General features: G+C 40.9%; 1 protein-coding gene across 2 annotated transcripts in view; it reads left to right on the top strand.

Annotated features, from left to right (window-relative positions):
• Grin2a (glutamate ionotropic receptor NMDA type subunit 2A) overlaps positions 1-21,502 on the top strand; it is a 437,010-nt gene that overhangs the window by 292,633 nt on the left and 122,875 nt on the right. For both annotated transcript variants that reach the window (XM_028872877.2, XM_028872878.2), the window contains one exon: positions 4,770-4,884. In XM_028872877.2, the coding sequence (XP_028728710.1) occupies positions 4,770-4,884 (115 nt within the window). The remainder of the gene's footprint in view (positions 1-4,769; positions 4,885-21,502) is intronic.

The following is a 21,502-nucleotide window of genomic DNA, read 5'->3' as shown; positions in this document are numbered from 1 at the left end:
AGCTGCTTCCTGCTTCTTCTGGTACATCACTATCTCAGCTGGTAATTCCTCTGACCGGAATGCTTCCTCATACTTCTCCCTTTTTCTTCAGTATCCCCCAAAAGGGCTCCCCAGACATTAATGTGTAGCTGAAGTTTTCCTGGTTCTGTCTGGCTCCTGCAACCTCATGGTCCTACAGCTGCTCAGACCCAAATAAACACATACAGGCTTATATTATTTTTAAACTATGGCATGGCAGGCTTCTTGTTATCTAGTTCTTATATCTATTTTTGTTTGTTTTTCGAGACAGGGTTTTTATATGTAGTTTTGGAGCCTGTCCTAGATCTTGCTCTGTAGAGCAGGCTGGTCTTGAACTCACAGAGATCTGCCTGGCTCTGCCTCCCGAGTGCTGGGATTAAAGGCATGTGCTACTGCCTCCCAGCTAGCACTTATATCTTAAATTAACCCATTTCTACAAATTTATACTTTGCCACATTGCTTGTGGCTTACTGGTATTTTACATCTTGTTTCTCCTGGCGGCAGCTGGCAACATCTCCTCTGTTCTGTCTTTCTCCTTCTTCCTCTCTAGTTAGAATGTCCTGCCTAACCCTATTCTGCCTCACCATTGGCCAAACAACTTTATTTATCAACCAATCAGAACAACACATATTCACAGCATACAGAATGATATCACCCATCATTTCTCATTTTCTTTCTGTTTAAAAGGAAGGTTTTTAACTTCAACATAGTAAAATTACATATAATAAAACATTTATCACACAAGAATTATAGTTATTATATCTAGTCTATTTGTATTTGGCAAAATTAAAGAAAATATTCTATATATCTTATATTTGTGAGTCTAAGGTTTCATATCTACCTTATCTCTTACCATAACCAAGGAAAACCATAATTATAACTATCTAGTCTTCAACTACATCAAAGACCTGAGAAGGATATAATATTACCTAAGTAAACAGGAAGTGCACTGTAAGCAACTTCTAAAAATCTGACAGAGACAGCTGGCTGCCTGGACAGTCACCTAAAGTTCTTCTGCAATGTTGGGACATTACCTTCAGCCCATAGGCCTAGTCTCTCAGTCATTTCTTTCTGTGTCCTGTAGAATGTCTGGCAGTTTTTTCTGCAAAACAGGAACCTAAAGGACCATCTCACGTTGTAAAGTTCAGTGGTCACCTTCCTATGGGTCTTGCATGTCCAGTCGATACAACATTTTGTCAAGCAGTCCAGGCAAGAACAGTTTCTTGCCCAAATGGCTTTCATCTAGGAGCCCCTCATCAACTTTTGCAACTTTCTCATTCTCCAGCTGTCATTCTTCCATTGCTGTGCCTATGTCTGTGAATGTGAGAATGGTTGGCCAGAGGGAAGAGAGGGACTGTACCTTTAATTCTGCATCTATAGGACTCACTATAAGGCTTGACACATAAGAGACTCGTAATAAACAGTTGCAGAGTCAAAAAATATCTTTCTAGGTCTGGTTAGGTGGCTTAGTTGGTAAAGGGCTTACAGAGACAAGCATCTGAGTTTGACCCTCAGAGCCCATGTAAAAGTGCCAGGCATTATGGAGCACCTGAAATCCAGCACTGGGGAGGCAGAGACAAGTGGATTCCTGAGGCTTGCTCATCAGCCAGCCTAGCCTATTTGACAAGGCACTGAGAGACTCTGTCTCAGAACACAAGGTGGGTGGCATTCCTGAAAATGATATCAAGGTTGTTCTCTGGCCCCCACCTGTATGTGTACATGCATCCATGCACACATATACATATGCCCCCTTGCATACATACTCAAGGAAGATGTCTTTCTAGCAAACTATCATAGACACTACAATGCCTCAAGTAGAATAGTGATTGCTCAGCTTTGTTTTCGGAACAGTGTTTCTGTTGAAGTGCTTCATTACAAACAATTTAAAGAATGAAGGGGAACAAAGGAAATGGGAAGTACCTGAAACCCTTTGGTGCATAGGCAGGTTCTCTACTTAACCCTCTCCTGCTCCTTGAGCATTTAATGCCGAGTGCTTTTTAGTGCTTTTCCTACATCATTAGCTTGTTCCTGAGAACATGATATTTAACAATAATTATTATTTTAATTTATGGGCATGTGTATGTGTGTCTATGCTACCTGCTTATGGGGGCCCTTGCTGGCCAGAAGAGGGTGTGTATGTCCTGGAGCTGGAGTTACAGGCAGTTGTGAGTCACCTGATGTGGGTGCTAGGAACCAAACTTGAAGAACATTGGGAGCTCCTAACTACTGAGTTACTCAGCCCCGAGAGCATGGCTTTCAGTAGTGCAGTTGCCCATGGATGGATATGCAGCATGGCTCCTCACCATTTCCGTTGTGTTTTTCAACTTGTCCGTGGAGATTTGGTTTCTCCTATGTGGTCACTTCTGCACTATAGAAGGTCAAAGGTGGACATGTGATCCACTAGGCCAGTCTCTTATTTTGGGACTTTGTAGTTTCTTTCTCCTCCTTACATACTTACACTTCTTTATCTGCTTTTGATGAGGTGAATATAAAGCCAGAGAATGCTTTCATGCCTTCTCTTTCTGATGAAGTTTTCAAATGTCTCAGTCTATCATACTATTTTTATGAAGTCTCTGTGAAGGATCAACAGCCATGTTTTCTTAAACTGTTTTCCCTGTTTTATTGTGTGCATGTGTGGACCCACATATGTCATAGTGTGTAGAGGTCAGAGGACAACTTTCAGGAGTTGGTTCTTTCCTTCCACTACATGAATTCCATTCCAGGTTTGGTGGCAAGTCTCTTTGCCTGCTGAGGCATACTGTTGGCCCTTAGACATATTTAACATCATACCTATCTTAAGCTTCATGGAGATATTGAACCCCTGGGGCACCTTTTCATCTCAGTTCTGGTGGATGAACTGTGCTGGGTATGCCCATTGGAATCCAACTTGATCACATGCAAGAGAATTTGGAGGATCAGAGTAGAGAGGGAACAAGAACCATTAAGCAGACAGATGTCCCCGGTCAGAGCTGGTTTTGTGGATAGGACACAGGCCCCTGATGACTTGCTACTTCGTCCTTACTTCACACCCAGCTCAGAATCCTGCTACTTTTCCATGTTCCCATATCCCCTTTCTTGTGGCATCTCCTCTCTCTGCTGCTCTTCTCTCCTTTTCTCCTTCCCTCTCTCTTCTTTGGCAACCACCATGGTCAAAGCCAACCCCGTCTTCCATCTTGACTGAAGGAACAGCATGGCCCTGTAAATAGCACCCTGTATGGCTTCTAGTCTCCTTGCCTAATCTCTGCACAGTTATATCACTAAGTGCTATTTTCACTCCACTGATTAAAACCCTTCAATGGCTTTTCATTTCAAGATTAAGATAAAACCAAACATGGCCAACAAAGCTCAACACTCTCTGCTTCACCCTCCATCTCAATCTTTCCTAACGTCACACTTCTCTTTCTTTTTCTGTTTCAACCTCAGTTATTTGTTTCTGGTGTCTTGTGTGTACCACAGACATTTGCTGACCTTGATTCATTAGCCTATTCCCATTGTCTTTACACCGTCAATGCCAACTTACCCCATAGATCAAAACATACTTCCTGAGTCTTTTTTTCTTTCCTATAATATACCTCTCTTTCTCTCTCTCGCTCTTTTTAAAAAGTGTGTGTGTGTGTGTGTGTGTGTGTGTGTGTGTGTGTGTGTGTGTAGAGGCCAAAGAATGACACTGGGTATCTTCCTCAGTTACTCTTCATGTTTGTTTATTTTTTTGAGACAGAATCTCTCATTGAACCTGGAGATCATAGTTCAGCCAGATTGCCTGGCCAGCAAGCCCGAGGGGTCATCCTGTCTCTCCTGCTGCACTGGGGTTACAGGCATGTGTGCCCATACACAGACTCTTCACAGGATGCAGGGGATCTGAATTCAGGTCCTAATGTTTACATAGCAAACGCTTTGCCAACTGAGTCATCTCCTCAGCCCCATATCCCCTTGCTTGTAGCATGTCAGAGATTTGTAGTTAATCAGCTAATATTTGTCCTCTCCCTTAGACTATAAACCTCATGAGAGCAGGGATCACATCTGTTTCCTTTTTATCTCCACCCAACTAGCTAAGCCCTGACAGGTAGCAAATAAATATTAGCTGAATGAGTAATAAACAGATGGGATACCATTGCTTTGAATCAAAATCTGTGTGGTTTATGAGGAAGCAATTCCCTTCTGGGAAACCTATGGAAAAAGAATAGAATACACAGGGCTAGAGAGAGGACTCAGCAGTTAAAAGTGTTTGATGTTCCTGCTGAGGACCTGAAACCAGTTCCCACGATACACGATCTCTTCACTACCTGCAATTCCCGCTCTGTGGAATCCAATGCCCTTTTTTCTTCTCGCTTCTGTAGTCACCCATATATGTGTGGGCATCCATACTTACACACACACAAAGAGAGAGACAGAGGAGAGAGAGAGAGAGTTGGAGGGGAAAGAATGATGTGTGTTCAAATTTTCACATAAGAAGATCATGTGAGCCCAGGCCAATGATTTAATAGTCAAAAGTGTTAAACAGTTGACTATTAATGCCTAGATACAGGACTGGGATTCCGAGAATGAGTCCAGGCTGGTGGACTGGGCTGTGTGTAGTTGGCAGTGTCCCCATAGGTCCTGACAGGTCCACAGCTGGAGGCTCTGTATGATGTGGTAAGCAATAGCTGTGCACATTCATTCCTTAATACTGTGTTGATGGCGGCACTTACTCATTTGTTGGACGCTCCTTTAAGTCTTCCCTAAAACATGTCTTTCTCTCTTCCTCCATCTAGATTTATGGTCAATGTGACATGGGATGGCAAAGACTTGTCCTTCACTGAAGAAGGCTATCAGGTGCACCCCAGACTTGTGGTGATCGTGTTGAACAAGGACCGAGAGTGGGAAAAGGTAAGTGTGTGCAGAACGCAGGGGTAGAGGGAGAGCACCTCCTCCCAGGGCTCATCCTGTGCAGTGGTTCTGAGCTCCCTTCAGAAGCCCAGGCTGGCCTTTCTGAGAACCAGGCAAATGTATAGGAATGCACTTACAGTTGTGTGCTGTTCTCAGGTCCCAGCAGGCATAGTTCTGGACAGATTTAGGACAATTTAAAGATGGTTACGCTCCAGTTACAGAAAAGCAGTACCAAATGTCCACTGTAGCAAAGATCACATTGATTTTCTTGACTCTTCTAAGCATGTACCATGTTCACCATTTGCCATTTTGTGAACACCCTGTATTATTTACTTAGTCTTTTACTTTAAGTAAACTAGTTTTCAAAACTTCAGTGTATCCCTTCTATGGCTTTCTGTAGATCATATTGAGGAAATGGAGCATATAAGTCTTACAAAGCACTTATCAAAGCACTGTATATTAACGCTGAAAAGTCAGAACATAAAGAAAAAAACCCACGCCGTAAACTGTACAACCTGTGTCACAGAAGAGAGACCTGATAGAATTCACTGAGCTCTCAGATGCGCAATGATACCTGTCCCCATGGCACACCTTCCTCCACATCCCAACCACCAAGTCAGTCCCCACACTGATTCACAAGGAGTGCAATAAAAGGTCAAGGCCCAGGACACATCAGGTAAGCAGAGGCAGAGAGAGTGTAACGGCCAGAGGAGGGAGCAGGGCCCTCTGAGATGCTGACTTCTGAACATGGATCATGGCTGTTACACACATGAAAGGTGGGGGGGAGCAGGATCCCGTGACATGCTATCTTCTGAATATGGATCATGTTGCCTCCATGAACTCACAGCAGCCGTGGTCACCTGCACAAGCTCTGCAGAAGATCAAGCCAGTTAAAAGTCCAGCATGTATGTGGGAGAGAATCTGAGGCCCTACACCTAGTTGAGGAGCTCTTCGCATCGAGGACTGCTAGGAAGGAAGAGTCACTTTTCTTTTGGAATGTGGTCACTAGGAACTTGCCCATGCCCCAGCAGACCCATGCATAGATAGGCAGCATCAACTGGCCTTAGTGAGTTACAGATAAAAATAAAATTAAAAAAAGACCAACATATAAAGTGGTATTGTTGACTAGTATTTGACAAAATATGCCTTATCTAAATGATATTGGCATCTTAAAATTTATCTTTGCTTTGCACATCAAATGGAAGAGTGAGAGGCCCAAGAGAGGAGGAAGGCCCAGGGCAGGGACCAGGAGAAAACACTATAAAGAGGAGCAGAGCCTTCACAGGCTCAGCGACAAACCCCTAGAGGGTGACAAGGCAGCTACATTCACCAGCTAAAAGTCATGTGTTCCTTCAAGAACATGTGCAAAATTCACCGAGGTAGACTATATTTTGGAATACAAAATAAGAGTCATATTTGTAAAAATGGAAATGTTACAGAATGAACACTCTAATAACAGCAATATTCAAATAAAATTCAGCAGTAAAGATATATCCAGAAAATGCATGTTTGGAAATTATGACACACTTCTACTTAAATGTTAGGTCAAAGGAGAAATAAAAGAGATGTTAGAAAATATTTCGAACAGAATGGTAGTGAAAACATACGTATCAAAACTGGAAGGGTAAAGCTGAGTATGTGTTAGGAGGGAAATTGATGGCTGCAATTCGTTATAATTAGAGGGAGTGTGTGGAGCTGGGGCTATGGGTCAGCAGTTGAAAGTACTTGTTGCTCTTCCAGAGGACTAGAGTCCAGCACTCATGGTTGGTGGCTTGTACCTGTTTGCAGCTCTAGCTCCCACCTATCTAGTGCTGTTCTACTGGCTTCCTTGGGTATCCACTCACACACAGCATACATTCACACAGACACAAATACATGCACATAAATAAAAATAAAATAGATCCAGCCAGGCGGTGGTGGCACACGCCTTTAATCCCAGCACTCGGGAGGCAGAGCCAGGCGGATCTCTGTGAGTTCGAGGCCAGCCTGGGCTACCAAGTGAGTTCCAGGAAAGGCGCAAAGCTACACAGAGAAACCCTGTCTCGAAAAAAATAAAATAAAATAAAATAAAATAGATCTTTTTAAAAAGCCAAATTGTAAAGTCCATAATTTATCCATGAAAAAATAGAGATCTGGTGACATAGCTCTATAATCTCATCACTGGGGACTGAGCCAGAAGGCTTGCAAATCATAACTGTATCCAACTGCATAGTGAGACCCTGACTTTGTCTTTCTGTCTCACAGCACATGGAAAGCTAGAAAAAGAACCTGGTCAACAATTTAGAACCCAAGCTTTAGGAAAACATTAATAAAGGGAAACACAAATAACTAATACTAAAACAGAAAGCTCACACCACTATAGACATTACTGGTTCAAAGTAATAAAGAAGAATATCACATAAAATTCATGCCAACCAATTTGATATTTGTTAAATTGTTAGACTGGTCAACTACTTCAGAGAAACATGATTTTCCCAAACTGACATGGGAAGAAGTCATCTGAATAGTTTATATTTGCTAGGAAGTTGAATATATAACAGAAAACTTCCCCTATTTTGGTGGGAAAAAGTAATTTATTTGCAGTGCTCCCATTTTCTACTGTGGTGTTAGGACGACAGTCTTCATATCCAAATGCTTCACTGTGAATTCAATCAAATGTTTAAAAAGTCAGTAAGAGCAATCAATATACCCAGGTTTTCACCATCTTCCTAATCGCAGGCAATAATGTTGCCTAAAAAGATAATGCATCACAGAGAAGAGGCGTTTATTTTAGGATGCAATATTGGCTTCACATTCAAAAACTAAATTGATGTAATTTACCATATTAACTGAATAAAGGGGGAAATTATATAGTTATTTCAACAGATGCAGAAAACACATTTGACAAAATTCACTATCCATCTTGATAAGAAGGCCAATTAATTCCTTAATCTGATGAGGCTGTCTATGAGAATCCTATAGCTAGTATCTTTTTAAATATAATATTCTTTCATTCTTTAAGAATTTTATACATGTATAGAACGAAGTTTGATTATATTTACTCCAACCCCTACAAATACTTCTAGGTCTCCCTACATGTCTCTGTCTCAACTTCATGTCCTATTTTAAACTTTATTTATTTTTAATTTTAATCCTTATTGCTTATTGAACCCAATTAGTGCTGCTCCTATACACATTCATGGGACTACACCCCCAAAGAAAACTGACTCTTCATCCCCCAGCAGCCATCAATTATCAGTGACTCTTTAACTAGGCAAGAGTGCTCACTAGCCCCTCCCCCACCTATGATGGGCTGTTGACTGCCTTGACCTTGTGTAGGTCTTGTGCAGACAACCACAGCTGCTCTGAGATCATGAGAGCAGCAGCCATGTCATGTCCATCAGACAGTACAGTTAGTATCTTATTTAATGATGAAATAGTGAAAAGAGATCTGAAAATGCACAGTGAAGTGATATTGATTGATGATAAAAAGTTGTAAGACTTTCTAGATGGCATCATGTCAGCTCAAGGGTCATAAGGAACTAAAAATAAACCTGGACCATTTACTCACACTATGTACAGAAACTACTTGAAGCAAATTGTAGACTTATGTCAAAACTAAAATCAAAAAGTTTCTAGAAGGTGATGAAAGAGGATTTGGAAGGCCCAAAGGGACCTCAGATTTCTTTTCTTCCTTTTATTTTTGAGATTATAATATAATTACACCATTTCTCCCTTCCTTTATTCCATCCAAACCCTCCCATATATACCTCCTAGCTCTCTTCATGACCTCTTTTTTCATTAATTGTTATATGCATTTAATAATATATATCCTTAAATATAACTGGCTCAATCTGACAACAGATTTCTTTTTTTTCTTAAACATCCAGTAAGCATAAAAATTGCAATATTTCAAAATAAAAAACCATTTTGCTTATATAAAGCATTTTAAAAATGAAAAAGACAAAATACAAATTGGAAGAGATAATATATGTATGTTGTGAAGAATACATATTTAGGATATGTAAACAACTTACAAATCAATAATAAAAAAGATCAACAGTATTAATAAAAATAGAAATTGTCTTAGATACTTCATAAAAGATACTATTCAAATGTTGATACATTCAAGGAAATGCTTAATATCACTGTTCTTGAAGGGAATATAAATATTTATATGTGTGTGTTGTGCTGAGGACTGAACCAGTTAGTTTCACATGCTAGGCAAGTTCTCCACCCCTGATTATATCCCCATCATAGGGTCAGGCAAATTAAAATCATTCATAGGATTCAGGTTCTTACTCACTTAGTGGTTATTAATAAAAATATTGACAGTATTATTTTCTGGTGAGGGCTTAGCGTCTCATACATTGCAGGTGAGAATCTAAATTACAACCAGAAGGGAAATTGTTTGGCCTGGGTTTTATAAAGAGAAACATACATAATACACACAGACCTTCCCACCCAGGAGCACCATCCCTAGTTACATTGTTAAAGACATATATGTATACATCCAAACATACATGTGTATGATAATGTTAATGCAATTTTATTTATACAGCAAATATCAGAAATAATTCTAATTATGTCTATAAGGAAATGAATAAATAAAATATGCTAGATTCACAAAATTAACTACTTCTCATTAATAGGAAGGAAGGAATTGCTAATATGTATATTGATGGGGATAACTAAAAAGCATTATGTTGAACCAAAGGAGATAGAAACTAAATACTGTAATGCATTATTCATTTTATATGAAGTTCAAAAAGAGGTAAAACTTTCTAACGAGGTTCGACAGCAGAACCCTGGTTGCTGTCCTAGTGAAGGACTGTTGCTGAGAAAGAAACTCAGAGAATTTGCTAGAGTGATGGCAAGGGTTTTCACTCTTGAACATTTCCCAGAGTGCATCCAGCTATGGCAGCAGTTCTGCTCACTTATTGCATTTCTTTGTACCCAACTTTAAAAATTAAGTTCTATAGCTTGTGATACTCAGCACAAGTAACCAATTGATTTTGCTGAGGACTCATACATATGACCCCTCCAGGTACTGACATTATCTAGAATAGCAATATTCATCATTTAATGGTCATTGATTTGCTCTGTTCATCCTCTTGATGATTTACCAAACATATGACTGAAAACACTGTGTATTAATTGAACAAATGAACACATGCCTCCATTGTACCTGGCACTGTTTTATCTTTGGACTCTATCACTAAGTAAGAGGATAATTTCTAAACTCAAGGCAAGTGATTGAAGAGTGGAGATGTGGATGAGATGGGAGTCTTGCTGTTTCTGTTATGCCCTCAGGGAATAAAACATTATCTTCTGGTTTAACAACCCTGGGCTTTCTCTCCTCTTTCTTCTGATAAACTCTGTCACTCACCATGTTAAGGGTCTTACAATTCCATCCATCTATGGTGTTCCTAAGTCATCTGTGACTTTGAACATTCTGTTTCTTTGTCTTTTGTGTATCTCTTATTTTATTAATTCCCCATTTCCCAGGGTTTCCTTCCACAGATACCTGCAAAACCAAAATAGGAAGGTTTGTTTTGTGATCATGACAAGAGGTAGAGAATGTGTGTGTTGTTGAGTAGGAAAGTTGTTGGCATAATCTAGAGGTCACCCTTGAGCTGCAAAATTATTCTTGTTGGTTGTGCTTGATAGGCTTGGGCTTGGCTTACAACTGTGAAATTTCTCTGCTGCCTTTGGATTGGGCTTATATGCCAAGGAGCCAGCTTACAAGCAGGTCGCTGCAATACAGGCGATAACATTGAATGAAAGAAAGACGCCTTTGACATTCTCCACTTCCAGATACAAGAATGCTTTTGAATACTTTGTATAGCCTCACATTCCTGTTGAGATACAGCAAGCGCCCCAAATGCAGCTCTGGGAGTTGTTGCCCAGTTGAGCTTACCATGTCCAAATAGTTCCTGTCAGTGCTCTATTCTCCTGGCACACAGAGATCCAGAGCTTCAGAATAACTCCCTGTGCTTCTGTCTCTAAGACAAGGAAGCCAGTGGAGCAAGAAAACACCAGACATGCTTTCCCTGAGCTTCCCAGAGCACCATGCTGGTACAGCAGGTCAGCAGAGGGGCAAGACTGCCGGGGGGACTTGGAATTCTGGAACACAGAGGCATGTTCTTTTCATCTGAGGATCACCCAGTGGCGTCACTGCAAGCAGTGCATGAAATGAGGGTTTTATGAAAAACGTTAAGGACTCTCAGAGGGTTGCTGGTGTTTGCTGGGCCTTTGTGTGTGGCTGGCATGGATTCTTCTAAGGCCATACACCTCTCCAGAACCCAGAGCTAAGCAACCTTTCTCTTGCAAATCAGAATTTCTGGGTCATTGTCTCTATTTTTTACCTGCTCATCATGGAACTTGGTGGGTCCAGGGTTTCTAGAGATGTTTGAAAGTAATACCTCACATGAGATCTAATGAACAATCAGTCCAGGGCAACCAACATCCCATGTCCATTAAATATGAGACTGCAGATATCCATATCCTCAAGTAGTTTACAAATAAGCCAACCTTAGTACAGTGCTCTCTACGGTGCTGTCTATATTCTACTGCTATAGTATCAATCACAGAGAAGAGAGGAAGTGACCTTGACCTTGTCATCTGGGTCAGGTCATCTGAGGATGGGAACTTTAGATTGGGCTTAGTGATAAATTGCATTTTATCAGACTCAACCATTTTCTTATTAATAACTCCCAGGGCCTTCAGAACAATTTTATTAGTTACTTAAAGTTTTAATAGTTTTTAAGGAAAAGATATATGTATGTAAACACATATACACACATAAGACTATTTTTATATTTTAAACTAATAAGTAAAACTGAGTCAATGGGTGGTGGGAAATGTGGTTTTCGTACTTATGTGTGTTGCAGAAAGAGTGAGTCCAGCCTGGCGATGTATCCCAGGCTAGGTAGAAAAGGAATGTGGATTAGAGGAGAGATTTAAGGAGATATTTAAAACATTTTGAAGCTTAAACTATCACATACAGATAGGACAAAAACCAACACAGGTTAAAGTAAAACAAAGATTTTATTCTCTTCAGAAGATTCAACACTACTACCCATTTACCATGTCTGAGTAAGGGGCTGAGGATTAAAACAGAGACAAGACAGCGGTCATTCATCTCAGTAGAATGCCGTTTATTTAAGGAGGGAAGAAGCCTTAAATACAGGCTTACAGCACAGTGGGAGAACCCTGGAGGGCAGAAGTTCGCTACAGATGTTTTACATTCTTGCATCCTACTGTTTACACCAATATGCAGAATACACAAACAAGGAACCTCCAGTAAACTGTTCAGGATGAAGGAAACTGGCAGGGAATTAGCATAGGGAGGACATCTGGTCAAGATCAGCAAGCAAGGCAACAGCTACCCAAGGAACAAGAGTCAGGGCCCAACAATTGAAAGATGAGATTTCTGAGAACACATGGGGACCCTCATTATGAAGGGGAGAAGACCCTCATTATTATGGGGGAGAATTTCACTGTGATGGGGGAGAATTTCATTATAACTAGGAAGAGCCTTGTTATGATGGGGGAGACCCTCATTATGACAGAGGAGACCCTCACTATAACAGTGACAGGGGAGACCCTCAATATGTCAGGGGAGACCCTCACTATAACAGGGGAGACCCTCACTATAACAGGGGAGACACTCATATTAACAAAGGAGACCCTCATTGTGACAGAATGATACTAATAAAAGGGAGAGACCCTCATTTTGAGTGACAGATATAACACAAATTTCTAAATGGTCTTATTAATAAAAAAAACCCAGAGCCAGATGTTGGGGTAAAAGTTGAACTATCTATCAGAGAGGCAGAGAGCGAGCCACTAGTTCTTACTCCTACGAAATCCTCCACCAAAAGAGAGTGGGCTCCTTTCATCCTGCCATGTCACTTTCTCTCTCCACCCAGCTCTGTCACTTCCTGTCTGTCTGCACAGACCTCCAGACCTCTATGGTTAACTAGTGGCAGATTCCTCCTTCTCATTTTCAGGCAAGCTTTATTTGTTAGAGCACAAATAAAATATCACCACTGATAGTGGAGAACCTCACTAATTTTTCCTGAAGTAAAGTTCCCATTGTCCTTGACCTGATAGATCTGATTTTCTCCCATTCTTATGACTCTCATTTCTAACCTTAGTTTGGGTTGTCTCACACAGAGACACTTCCATATCCTTCCCTCTGCATAACTCTGTCTCCTAGTCTACAGAGTTGCCTCCAGAATACTCCTCCAATGCAAAGCCAAGGCCATCCTTGAAATGGGCTCGTTTGCTGAGCCTGCAAAGCTTTGTTCTTCTTCTCCCACTGTTCTGCAAGCCCTCAGATTCAGCTGCTGTCTGCATCTGCTAGACCCTCTGATAATTCTGTCCCATTGAGCATTCTTCCTTCTTTGTCAGGAATCCATCCCTTTTGCAGCAACCCTGCCTCGGGGTGGTTCTAGGTGGGCTGGGTCCTTAGCACTGTCTGCAGACCCATGTGCCAACTCTTAAGAGGATCAGCAGTGTGCTCTGCAATTGCTTGGGAGCACATTCATCTCTTCTTAGACTAGAAGCCCACTCAGGGAAAGATCTGTTCAGCTCATCTGTTTCTTCAGCTCCATCAGAAGGATTTGTACATGGGCACAGATGGGTCCCTCTAAATCTGTTAGTCGTGATGACTTCACTTTCCATTTGTTAAGAGCTGTTCTGTACCAAGAACTAGACTGAGAATTTTACATTCATAATCTCATGTAGGTGTTTCCAAAAATCCATCCAAAGTAGGTTTTTTAATTCTTATTTCAGACATGTAAATTCAGGATCAGAGAGGCTAGTGACCTGATGAAGATCTTCCAGCTAGGGTCTGACAAAAACAGAAGCAAATGTAGGTCTGGTTGATCCAAAAGCTGTGCTCCCCAACACTGTGTCATGCCCAATAATGGGCAGAGGAATATTTAAAGGAGAAGGGCAGAGAGCTTGACCTCCCACACTCATGCTCATCTTTCTCACTGGATGCAGAAGATTCTACTAAAGCCAACTAATTGGAATGTGAGATATAAATATTTATTATGTCTCACAGTCATGTATCTTTCAATTTGGGTCATTAAGGAAGGGGTTGTACCTTGTCTTGTATGTCTTACACAGAATAAAATCGGGGCCACTTGAATAATTTCTGGTATCGGCAGAGAATTTAACATTACATTTGTTTATTTATTGCATGTTTGTTGGGGTAAGATGTCAGAGAACAGTTTGTATGAGTTGATTCCTCCTACAACATCAGACCCAGGGATAGAACTTAGGTCATCTGGCTTGGGCACAGGTGCTTTTTCCCACTGAGGGATCACTCCACCCCTAGATGGTGATTGTGTTAAAGAAAGAAACAAGCTAAGCTTGCTTTGAGTCTATGGCGGGTTGTAGTGTGTTGATGTGTGATTACACGAGGCATGATGATGTATACAGTATAGATATTGTTTTAATGGCTTTTTTTGTGGTATGGAGGATTGAATCCAAGTCCTTACCCATGTAGGCAAGTGCTATAGTACTGAGTCATATTCCCAGCCCAAACTTTGTTTATTCTGAAATAAGGCCTCATATATTCTAGGATGACCTCACACTCAAAATGCAGCTGGGATTCAAGCACCACCCACAATGCCTGGTCTAACATGATAGTATTATTTCCTTTTTTCAGTACTAGGGATTAAGCCTAAGGCCTTGCAGGTGCCCATCAAGCACTCTACCAACCGAATTACATCTCCAGCTCTTTAAATTTTAATTGCTACATAATAATTGTATGCATATATACAATGCAGAGTGATATCACCATTACACATGGTGATATACCATGTGTAATGATCTGATCAAGTAATTAACAAATCCATTCATCATTTCTTTGCATTTCAAAAATTCCAAATCCTCTCCATTAGCTATTTTGAAATATACAGTTAATTATTGTCAGTCATAATTACCCCACAGTACTACAGCATAGTAGACATTTTCTTTCTATCACAACCTTACTCCTGGACCCATTACAGATCTGCTCTCTACTCCTTTATCCATCCTTTTCAGTTTAAGAGACTGTGTGTTCATTCAATTGCTGTGTGTACACTCCTCTTTCCATCATCATTTCCCATCTCCACTATCATGGTCATTCTAGGATGGTTCAGGGAATCATAGAACTCATGAGAGAGAGAGAGAGAGAGAGAGAGAGAGAGAGAGAGAGAGAGAGAGAGAGAGAATTCAATATTTCACAACAAGAGCCATCTTGCCCAAGAACTGAAATATTTGTATAAACAGTGTACTTGGCTTACACGCACAAATATTCCTACGAATATTTTAAAAATAAAGCACGAAGGAAAGTCATAGTTGTGAGCCTGTCAGTACATGACAATGGGTAGAACAATCACATGAATATGCTTATGTCAACAACAGCAGCAGCTTGTAGTTCAAACCATGCATTCTGATTACAGTCAGCACTAAAGGCGTTCTGTGTTTAGGTTTGTATTTTCCATCTTTTTTTTAAACTATCCCATCTTTGGTATCCACATACCGATGCTCAGATGCTCAGCACACACTCACAGGATGGAGAGGAGACTGAATGGGACTCACACCCAGGAACATCCTCAATGAGGAGGGGTCACAGTCATCCTTTTTTTTTTTTTTTTTTTTTTTTTTTTTTTTTTAAGGAGTGCAGTTTCTTGGGCTGTTTTAGAACCAGCTGAGGAGAGAGGTAAAGGCATTAGTTGGGCTGCCAACCATGTCCGAATCTGCATCTGCAGCTTTCATGTGCTTCCCTAGGGATTCCAATGGTTGTGAAAGGTGAGGAGCCACTGCTAGGGACATGCATGTGGCCCCATGATTCCAAGATCAGAGCTCTTGTCAAGAACCTTTGCTTCCTGGCCTTTGCCTCTTTTTCTGCTCTGGAAGATTCTGCTTAGCTGAAATGCTTAGGCCAAATGTAGGAAAAGAAGGAAAGAAATTAGAATCTTGTTGAGTCTTTCTGTGTGTGGAGGGTACACACGCAGGAGTGTGTGTGTGCATGTGCGTGCGTGCGTGCGTGCGTGCGTGCGTGTGTGTGTGTGTGTGTGTGTGTGTGTGTGCATATTGAGGCCAGAGGTCAGCCTTGTGTGCTGTTTTTCAGGCACCACCCACCTTGTTTTACGGGACAGAATGTCTCACTAGCCTGGAGCTCACCAAATAAGCTAGCCTGGCAAGCCTGCAAGGCTCAGGGACCCGTCTTCGTTTGCCCACTGAATTACAAGCAGGCACCAACAACCCCAGCTTTCGTTGCATTTTGAATTCACTCTGAGAAATTAGACAGTTACTAGTAAGATCAAATGAAGTGCTAGATATGGCTGTGATTGAGAACCTACATTGTTCTCAATGTGTAATAAATATGAACTTATCAAATAATCACCTCAGTTAAATCTTCCCACATAATCAGGAGTAACTGGATTGGGGATACTTAACCCTCATCTATTCACATTCATTTTATCAAGGATTTTTTCTTGAACACCAGCTGTATGCACATTTTTGTTAAGGGTTGAAAAATAGATAAAGCATCTGCTCTTTAAGAGACTCGGAGTCTAACAGGCCACTGGGGTGTGCTCAGAACTTCAGCAGAACATGAGGTATGCTGCAGATGTTGAGAAGTGAGTCTAGTGTGTCAGAGAAGATACATATGAGGCAGAAAAAATAAGAGCATCTATTGAAAATGCTTCTCATTTGGTCAGGGTCTCAGGGAATAAGCACGAGGTGGACTTCAGGAGCTGATGGAGAGCCATGCACACAAGCTGAAACACCTCAAACCAAGGTTTGGAGGCAAACACACTCAAGTTCTATTTGGGCGTGACTGGTGTGTGTTAAACAGAGATTGTGACAGAGAATTCTAAGAATGGCTCAATAGCATTCACCCTTTAAACAGAAATGATAGTTTGCATGAATCTTGGAGCAATTTTCTAAAGAGCCGTTTAAAGAAAATGGAGTTGTGAAGAGTGATCACAGTAGAGGTCTGTGTTAGCTGTTTACCCCTCCTAGAGTTCATGGTTTTGATGGGCCATTGCTCTTGTGGTCGCATAGTGTTACATGGCAAGAAGGCATTTGTTATTTGATACTGAGGTTCCTCAGGAAGGAGAGGGGCTTCCATGCTACTATCGTGAGATGGGTTTTCCTGTTTTTCGGATTTAAGGACAGAAGGGGGTCTTAGGAAGTTCTCTTCTTGTTGCTCTAACAAAACACCTTCAACTAGACAATGGTGCTACTCATCTTTTTTTGGGGGGGGGTGTTGTCTTTCCTCCAGAGACAATCAAAATAATTCCTTACAGGCATACCCAAAGTCCCCTTTCCTAAGTGACTCTAGCTCCTGTTCAGTTGACAACGTAACCATCACAAGGGCGCTGTGTAAGTGGAAAGCAGGAGAGCAGTCAGTCCTTGCTTCTATGCAGAAAAGAAGTAGGACACGAGTCCTCTGACCTCAGAGACCCGAATTTAGCCAACACCCTCTGGGAGTTCAGCAGTGCATCCTCTCAGGTGATCCAGAATGCAGTTTTGTGGTGCCCTGAGAACCGAGCTGAGCCCTCCTGGACTTCAGACCTACAATGCTGTCAACAATAAATGGGTGTTGTTACAGATGGCTGTATTCAGGGGTTTATTGTACAACAATAGAAAAATACAAACTTTTTAAAAGAATTTAAGACTGTGGTCACTGTAATAAGCATTATAGAATATAAGACTTTATGTATTGACCCTTGAAGGCACTGTTGAAGATCTTGAGGTAAGAGGACTGGATACAAATAAAATGAAGAAAAATCTTTATTTAGCCCTTATGGCATGCTATGGAAGGTGTTGGGCATTGGTCTAACTCTAACATCAGCACTGAGACTCCATGGCTTTTCTTTTCAGCAGAAGGAAAGAGGCCAGGAGAAATGCTTCAGCTTGCATGCAGAGCTGGTGAGCTGCAAAGTGTGGACATTTCACCCAACAGCCAGTACTCATAAATTGGGATGCTTCTCATACAAAAGTGGTAGTTGGCATGACTCTTCGAGAAGTTTCCTAAAGGGCTATTTAAGGAAAATGGAGTTGTGAAGAACCAATGCTCTGAAAGATGTAGAGCGGGGAGGAAGTGGGTAGTCAGATTTTTACAATATTATTTTAGGTGTAGGTCTGAGTTAGTTACTCATAGATTAGACAGTTCTAGAGCAAATTTGTTGCATCTCTATGATACTGATACTGATCATCTCTCCTCCTTTATTCTCCTCCCTCTTCTCCTTTCCCCAAATCCACATTTAAAGTCAAGTGCGCTTTTTGTAAAATGAGTTTGGTAATATCACCAACCTTAGCAAAGTCTTATGGAATTTAATTTGTTTCCTTATATAATGATCATTAAGTTTCTCAAATGATGTGAACCAGAGAGGGAAAGTTAAGTCATTACAAAGGACTTAAAATTATCATCTGTCTTCCCCAGAGTCACGCACAGGAACTATTTTAAATACCCACATAGTACAATATGTCAGGTCACCGGAGGGAAGGTACAGTGGATCTCTGTAAATTAACTTGTCCAGCTGGGATACGGAATGCCGTCTCCTAATGGTGTATATGTTCTGGTTTTACACAAGCTGTTCTATTTTCTCTCTTGTTTAAATTTTTTGTATATATAGTTTTAACCCACCTCAAACTGATGTTGAACCAGTGGTATCCTACAAGGCAACATTCTAATAAAATTTTTCTAGATTCCAAAAGTTAAAACAGCAACAACAAAATGCAGTTTACAGAAAAGGCATCTCTGTGGGAACATGCATTGTTAGGGTTGTTAACTATAAAGAGGTGATAATGGTAGGGTAGCTATGTGATGCTGATAATGAATGATGATGGTGATGTTGCTGCTGCTGAAACGGTGATGGTGATGATGTGTGTTAATGATGAGTGTTGATGATGTGTGAATATTTTGTTTATTTTATTTGTTCTTTAAGAATTTCATATAATACCTTTTGATCATACTTAATTGTTAGATGTGTGGCCTTCTCCTGGAACACAATCAAGTAACTGTGGACATAATTTTAAAGAAAACACGTTCTTCCTCTTCCAGTATGCATCAATTACAGTAGCTCCTTGGCTAGGGGTGGGACTTGGTGCCACTTCCCCTCTCCATGCTGGGATTTTGTCCGGCCTGAGCTGGCACAGGGACAGTGCATTCTGTCATAATCACTGTGTGTTCACACGTGCAATGGCCCCTGTGTGTCCGAGAATGCTGCTGCTCCCTCTTGTTTTTATAATCTTTCTGTCCCTTTTCTGCTGTGATCCTTAGCCTTGGGAGGAGGGGGCCTGAGCATTCTACACTCTCTGAGTCTCTGAACTTTGACCTGCTGTACATCTGTGTTAATCACAATCTACTGCAAAACAAAATTAAAAACAAAAATCCTTTTCCAATTATGATTTAGAGATGTACTAACTTATGGGTATAAAAATAAGTCATTTTAGTCTGTTTAATTCTGCATCCATTTAGCAGAATAATAATAGTAAGTTCTCCTTTAACACTAAATAAAGACCTTTTTTAAAAAGTCATATGGAAATCTACTACTGTAGAAACTTTCTAAAAATGTGTATGTAGATACATAAAAAGAGTTTAAGTGGAATTAACTTTTAATGGGGGCAACGATGCCCTTACTAGACATCATAGGGTAACAAAGAAGTCCAATGCTGGAAATGGAGTTGTTGGCCACTGAGATCCCATAGATACCTAAACATTACAAGTTATTGTCATTGATCTTGGTTGTCTACCAGAACTTGACAGCAAAACTCTATTGCTGAAGACACCACATACTTGAGTAAGAGAACATGGAGAAGTCAAGTTTATACTCACCTGAAATCTTCATCACAACTGGCTAGCTTTCATGGTGCTGGAAGGTGCTGTGCACACTACTTCCATCTCATTAAGCTCTGAATTCCTAATCTATAGGAATGACCACCTTGACAAGACACTCCCACTGGTGTAACAGTGGCAGGGACATCAGACAGGTAACCAGACATTTTCTGATTGGATGATGCAACCTGCTCCTGGAGTCTTCATCATGGTCAAGAGCATGTGGCTCACAGGCCACAGACCATAAAAGAGAGCTTACCACCATCGATCTTGATGGCAGGAGCCACCATTAGTTGAGCTCTCTTATGTACCATGCACAATGATGTATTCTTACTCTAATATCTTGTTTTGATCTTAGAATGTTCTCTTCATTTTCACATCTCTAAAAGTGACATGATGACAATACTCTTCGATAGAGTTTTTTGAATAGTGTATTAAATGCTTAGAAAACTGACTGGAAGATGGACACCACAGGCTAACAAGGAAAAAAGTTCATGGAGAATGTCCACTAACTGCCAGTTCCAATCATAAGTCCTTCTTTTCTAACAGTATATGAAGGAAAACAGAAAGATTTGTCCAAGGTCACAGAGTGGTAAAGGAGACTTGGATTCGATACCTTGGTACAATCATAGTGTCATGGCAGTGCTCACATCTACTCAACTCAGAAACTGTCTGAGGGTGATGGGGGCACAATCATGCTGACAGAAAGTACAAATGTGAGACAAAAGCTGCTCCCTGCATAGTCTGCCACTGCCATCAATTATGAAAATGAGTGAATAAGATTATTTAAATGACCCCAGATGAGTAAATTATTCAAAGAGCCTCTCAGTCAGAAGTATTTCTAGAAACTTCTGAACAGACAAATGAAAACCATTTAGGTTTTCTGACAGGGTCATCAACTCATCTCTGTTGAGGAAGATTCCAAAGAACTAAGTGTCTCTGGGCAGGGGGAAAGGAGAGACTGATGAGGGCCGGAGGAGTGGGAAAGAAGGAATAAGGGAGAAGAAGAGGAGAAGACAGACTGTCAAAGTCATATTTCCATCATCATACCTGTTCTAGTTAGTTTTTGTGAACATGACAGAGTAGAATCACCTGGGAAGAGGGAATGTCAGCTGAGGATTGCCTCCATCACACCGTCCTGTGGCCATGTCTGTGGGGACATTTTCTTGATTAACAATTGATTCAGGAGGGCACAGCTCACTGTGAACAGTGCTACTCCAAGGCATGTGGGCATGGGTTGTATAAGAAACCAAGTTGAACAAACCAATAAGCAGTATTCTTATGAGGTTTTTGTTTCAGTTCTTGCCTCCATGTTCCTGCCTTACCTTCTCTCAATGATGGTCTATAACCTACAAGCTAAAACAAACCTTTTTTTCCCCCAAGTTGTTTTGGGCCAATGTTCTATCTTAGTAACAGAGAAGTGAACTAGAACAACATCACATACCTGAGGAAATCAACTTATAAAGAGGAAAGGCTTGTATTGGCTCAGCTTTGGAGGTTTCAGTTCATTCTTAACTGATTCTTGCAGTGGGTCAAAGTGGGAGGATGTGGAGGAGCAAAATTACTCTCTTCATAGTTAGGGAGCTAAAATAGAAAGAAGAAAGTGACTGGGTATCACCATTCCTATCAAGAGCACTCTCCCAATGACCTTCAGAACTTCCACTAGGCTCCTCCTCTTAAAAGTCTTAACACTTCAAAGTGATGTCCCCTAGAGGACCAAACCTGTAACACATCAACCTTTGGGAGACATTCTTTATCTCAACCACAGAAGAAAGGAAGGGGGAGGAA

This window comes from Peromyscus leucopus, chromosome 8b, assembly GCF_004664715.2.
Source record: "Peromyscus leucopus breed LL Stock chromosome 8b, UCI_PerLeu_2.1, whole genome shotgun sequence".
In the NCBI taxonomy this organism is placed as follows: Eukaryota; Metazoa; Chordata; class Mammalia; order Rodentia; family Cricetidae; genus Peromyscus; species Peromyscus leucopus.
The sequence above is the reverse complement of the archived record's forward strand: the minus strand, read 5'-3'. Positions and strand labels throughout refer to the sequence as shown.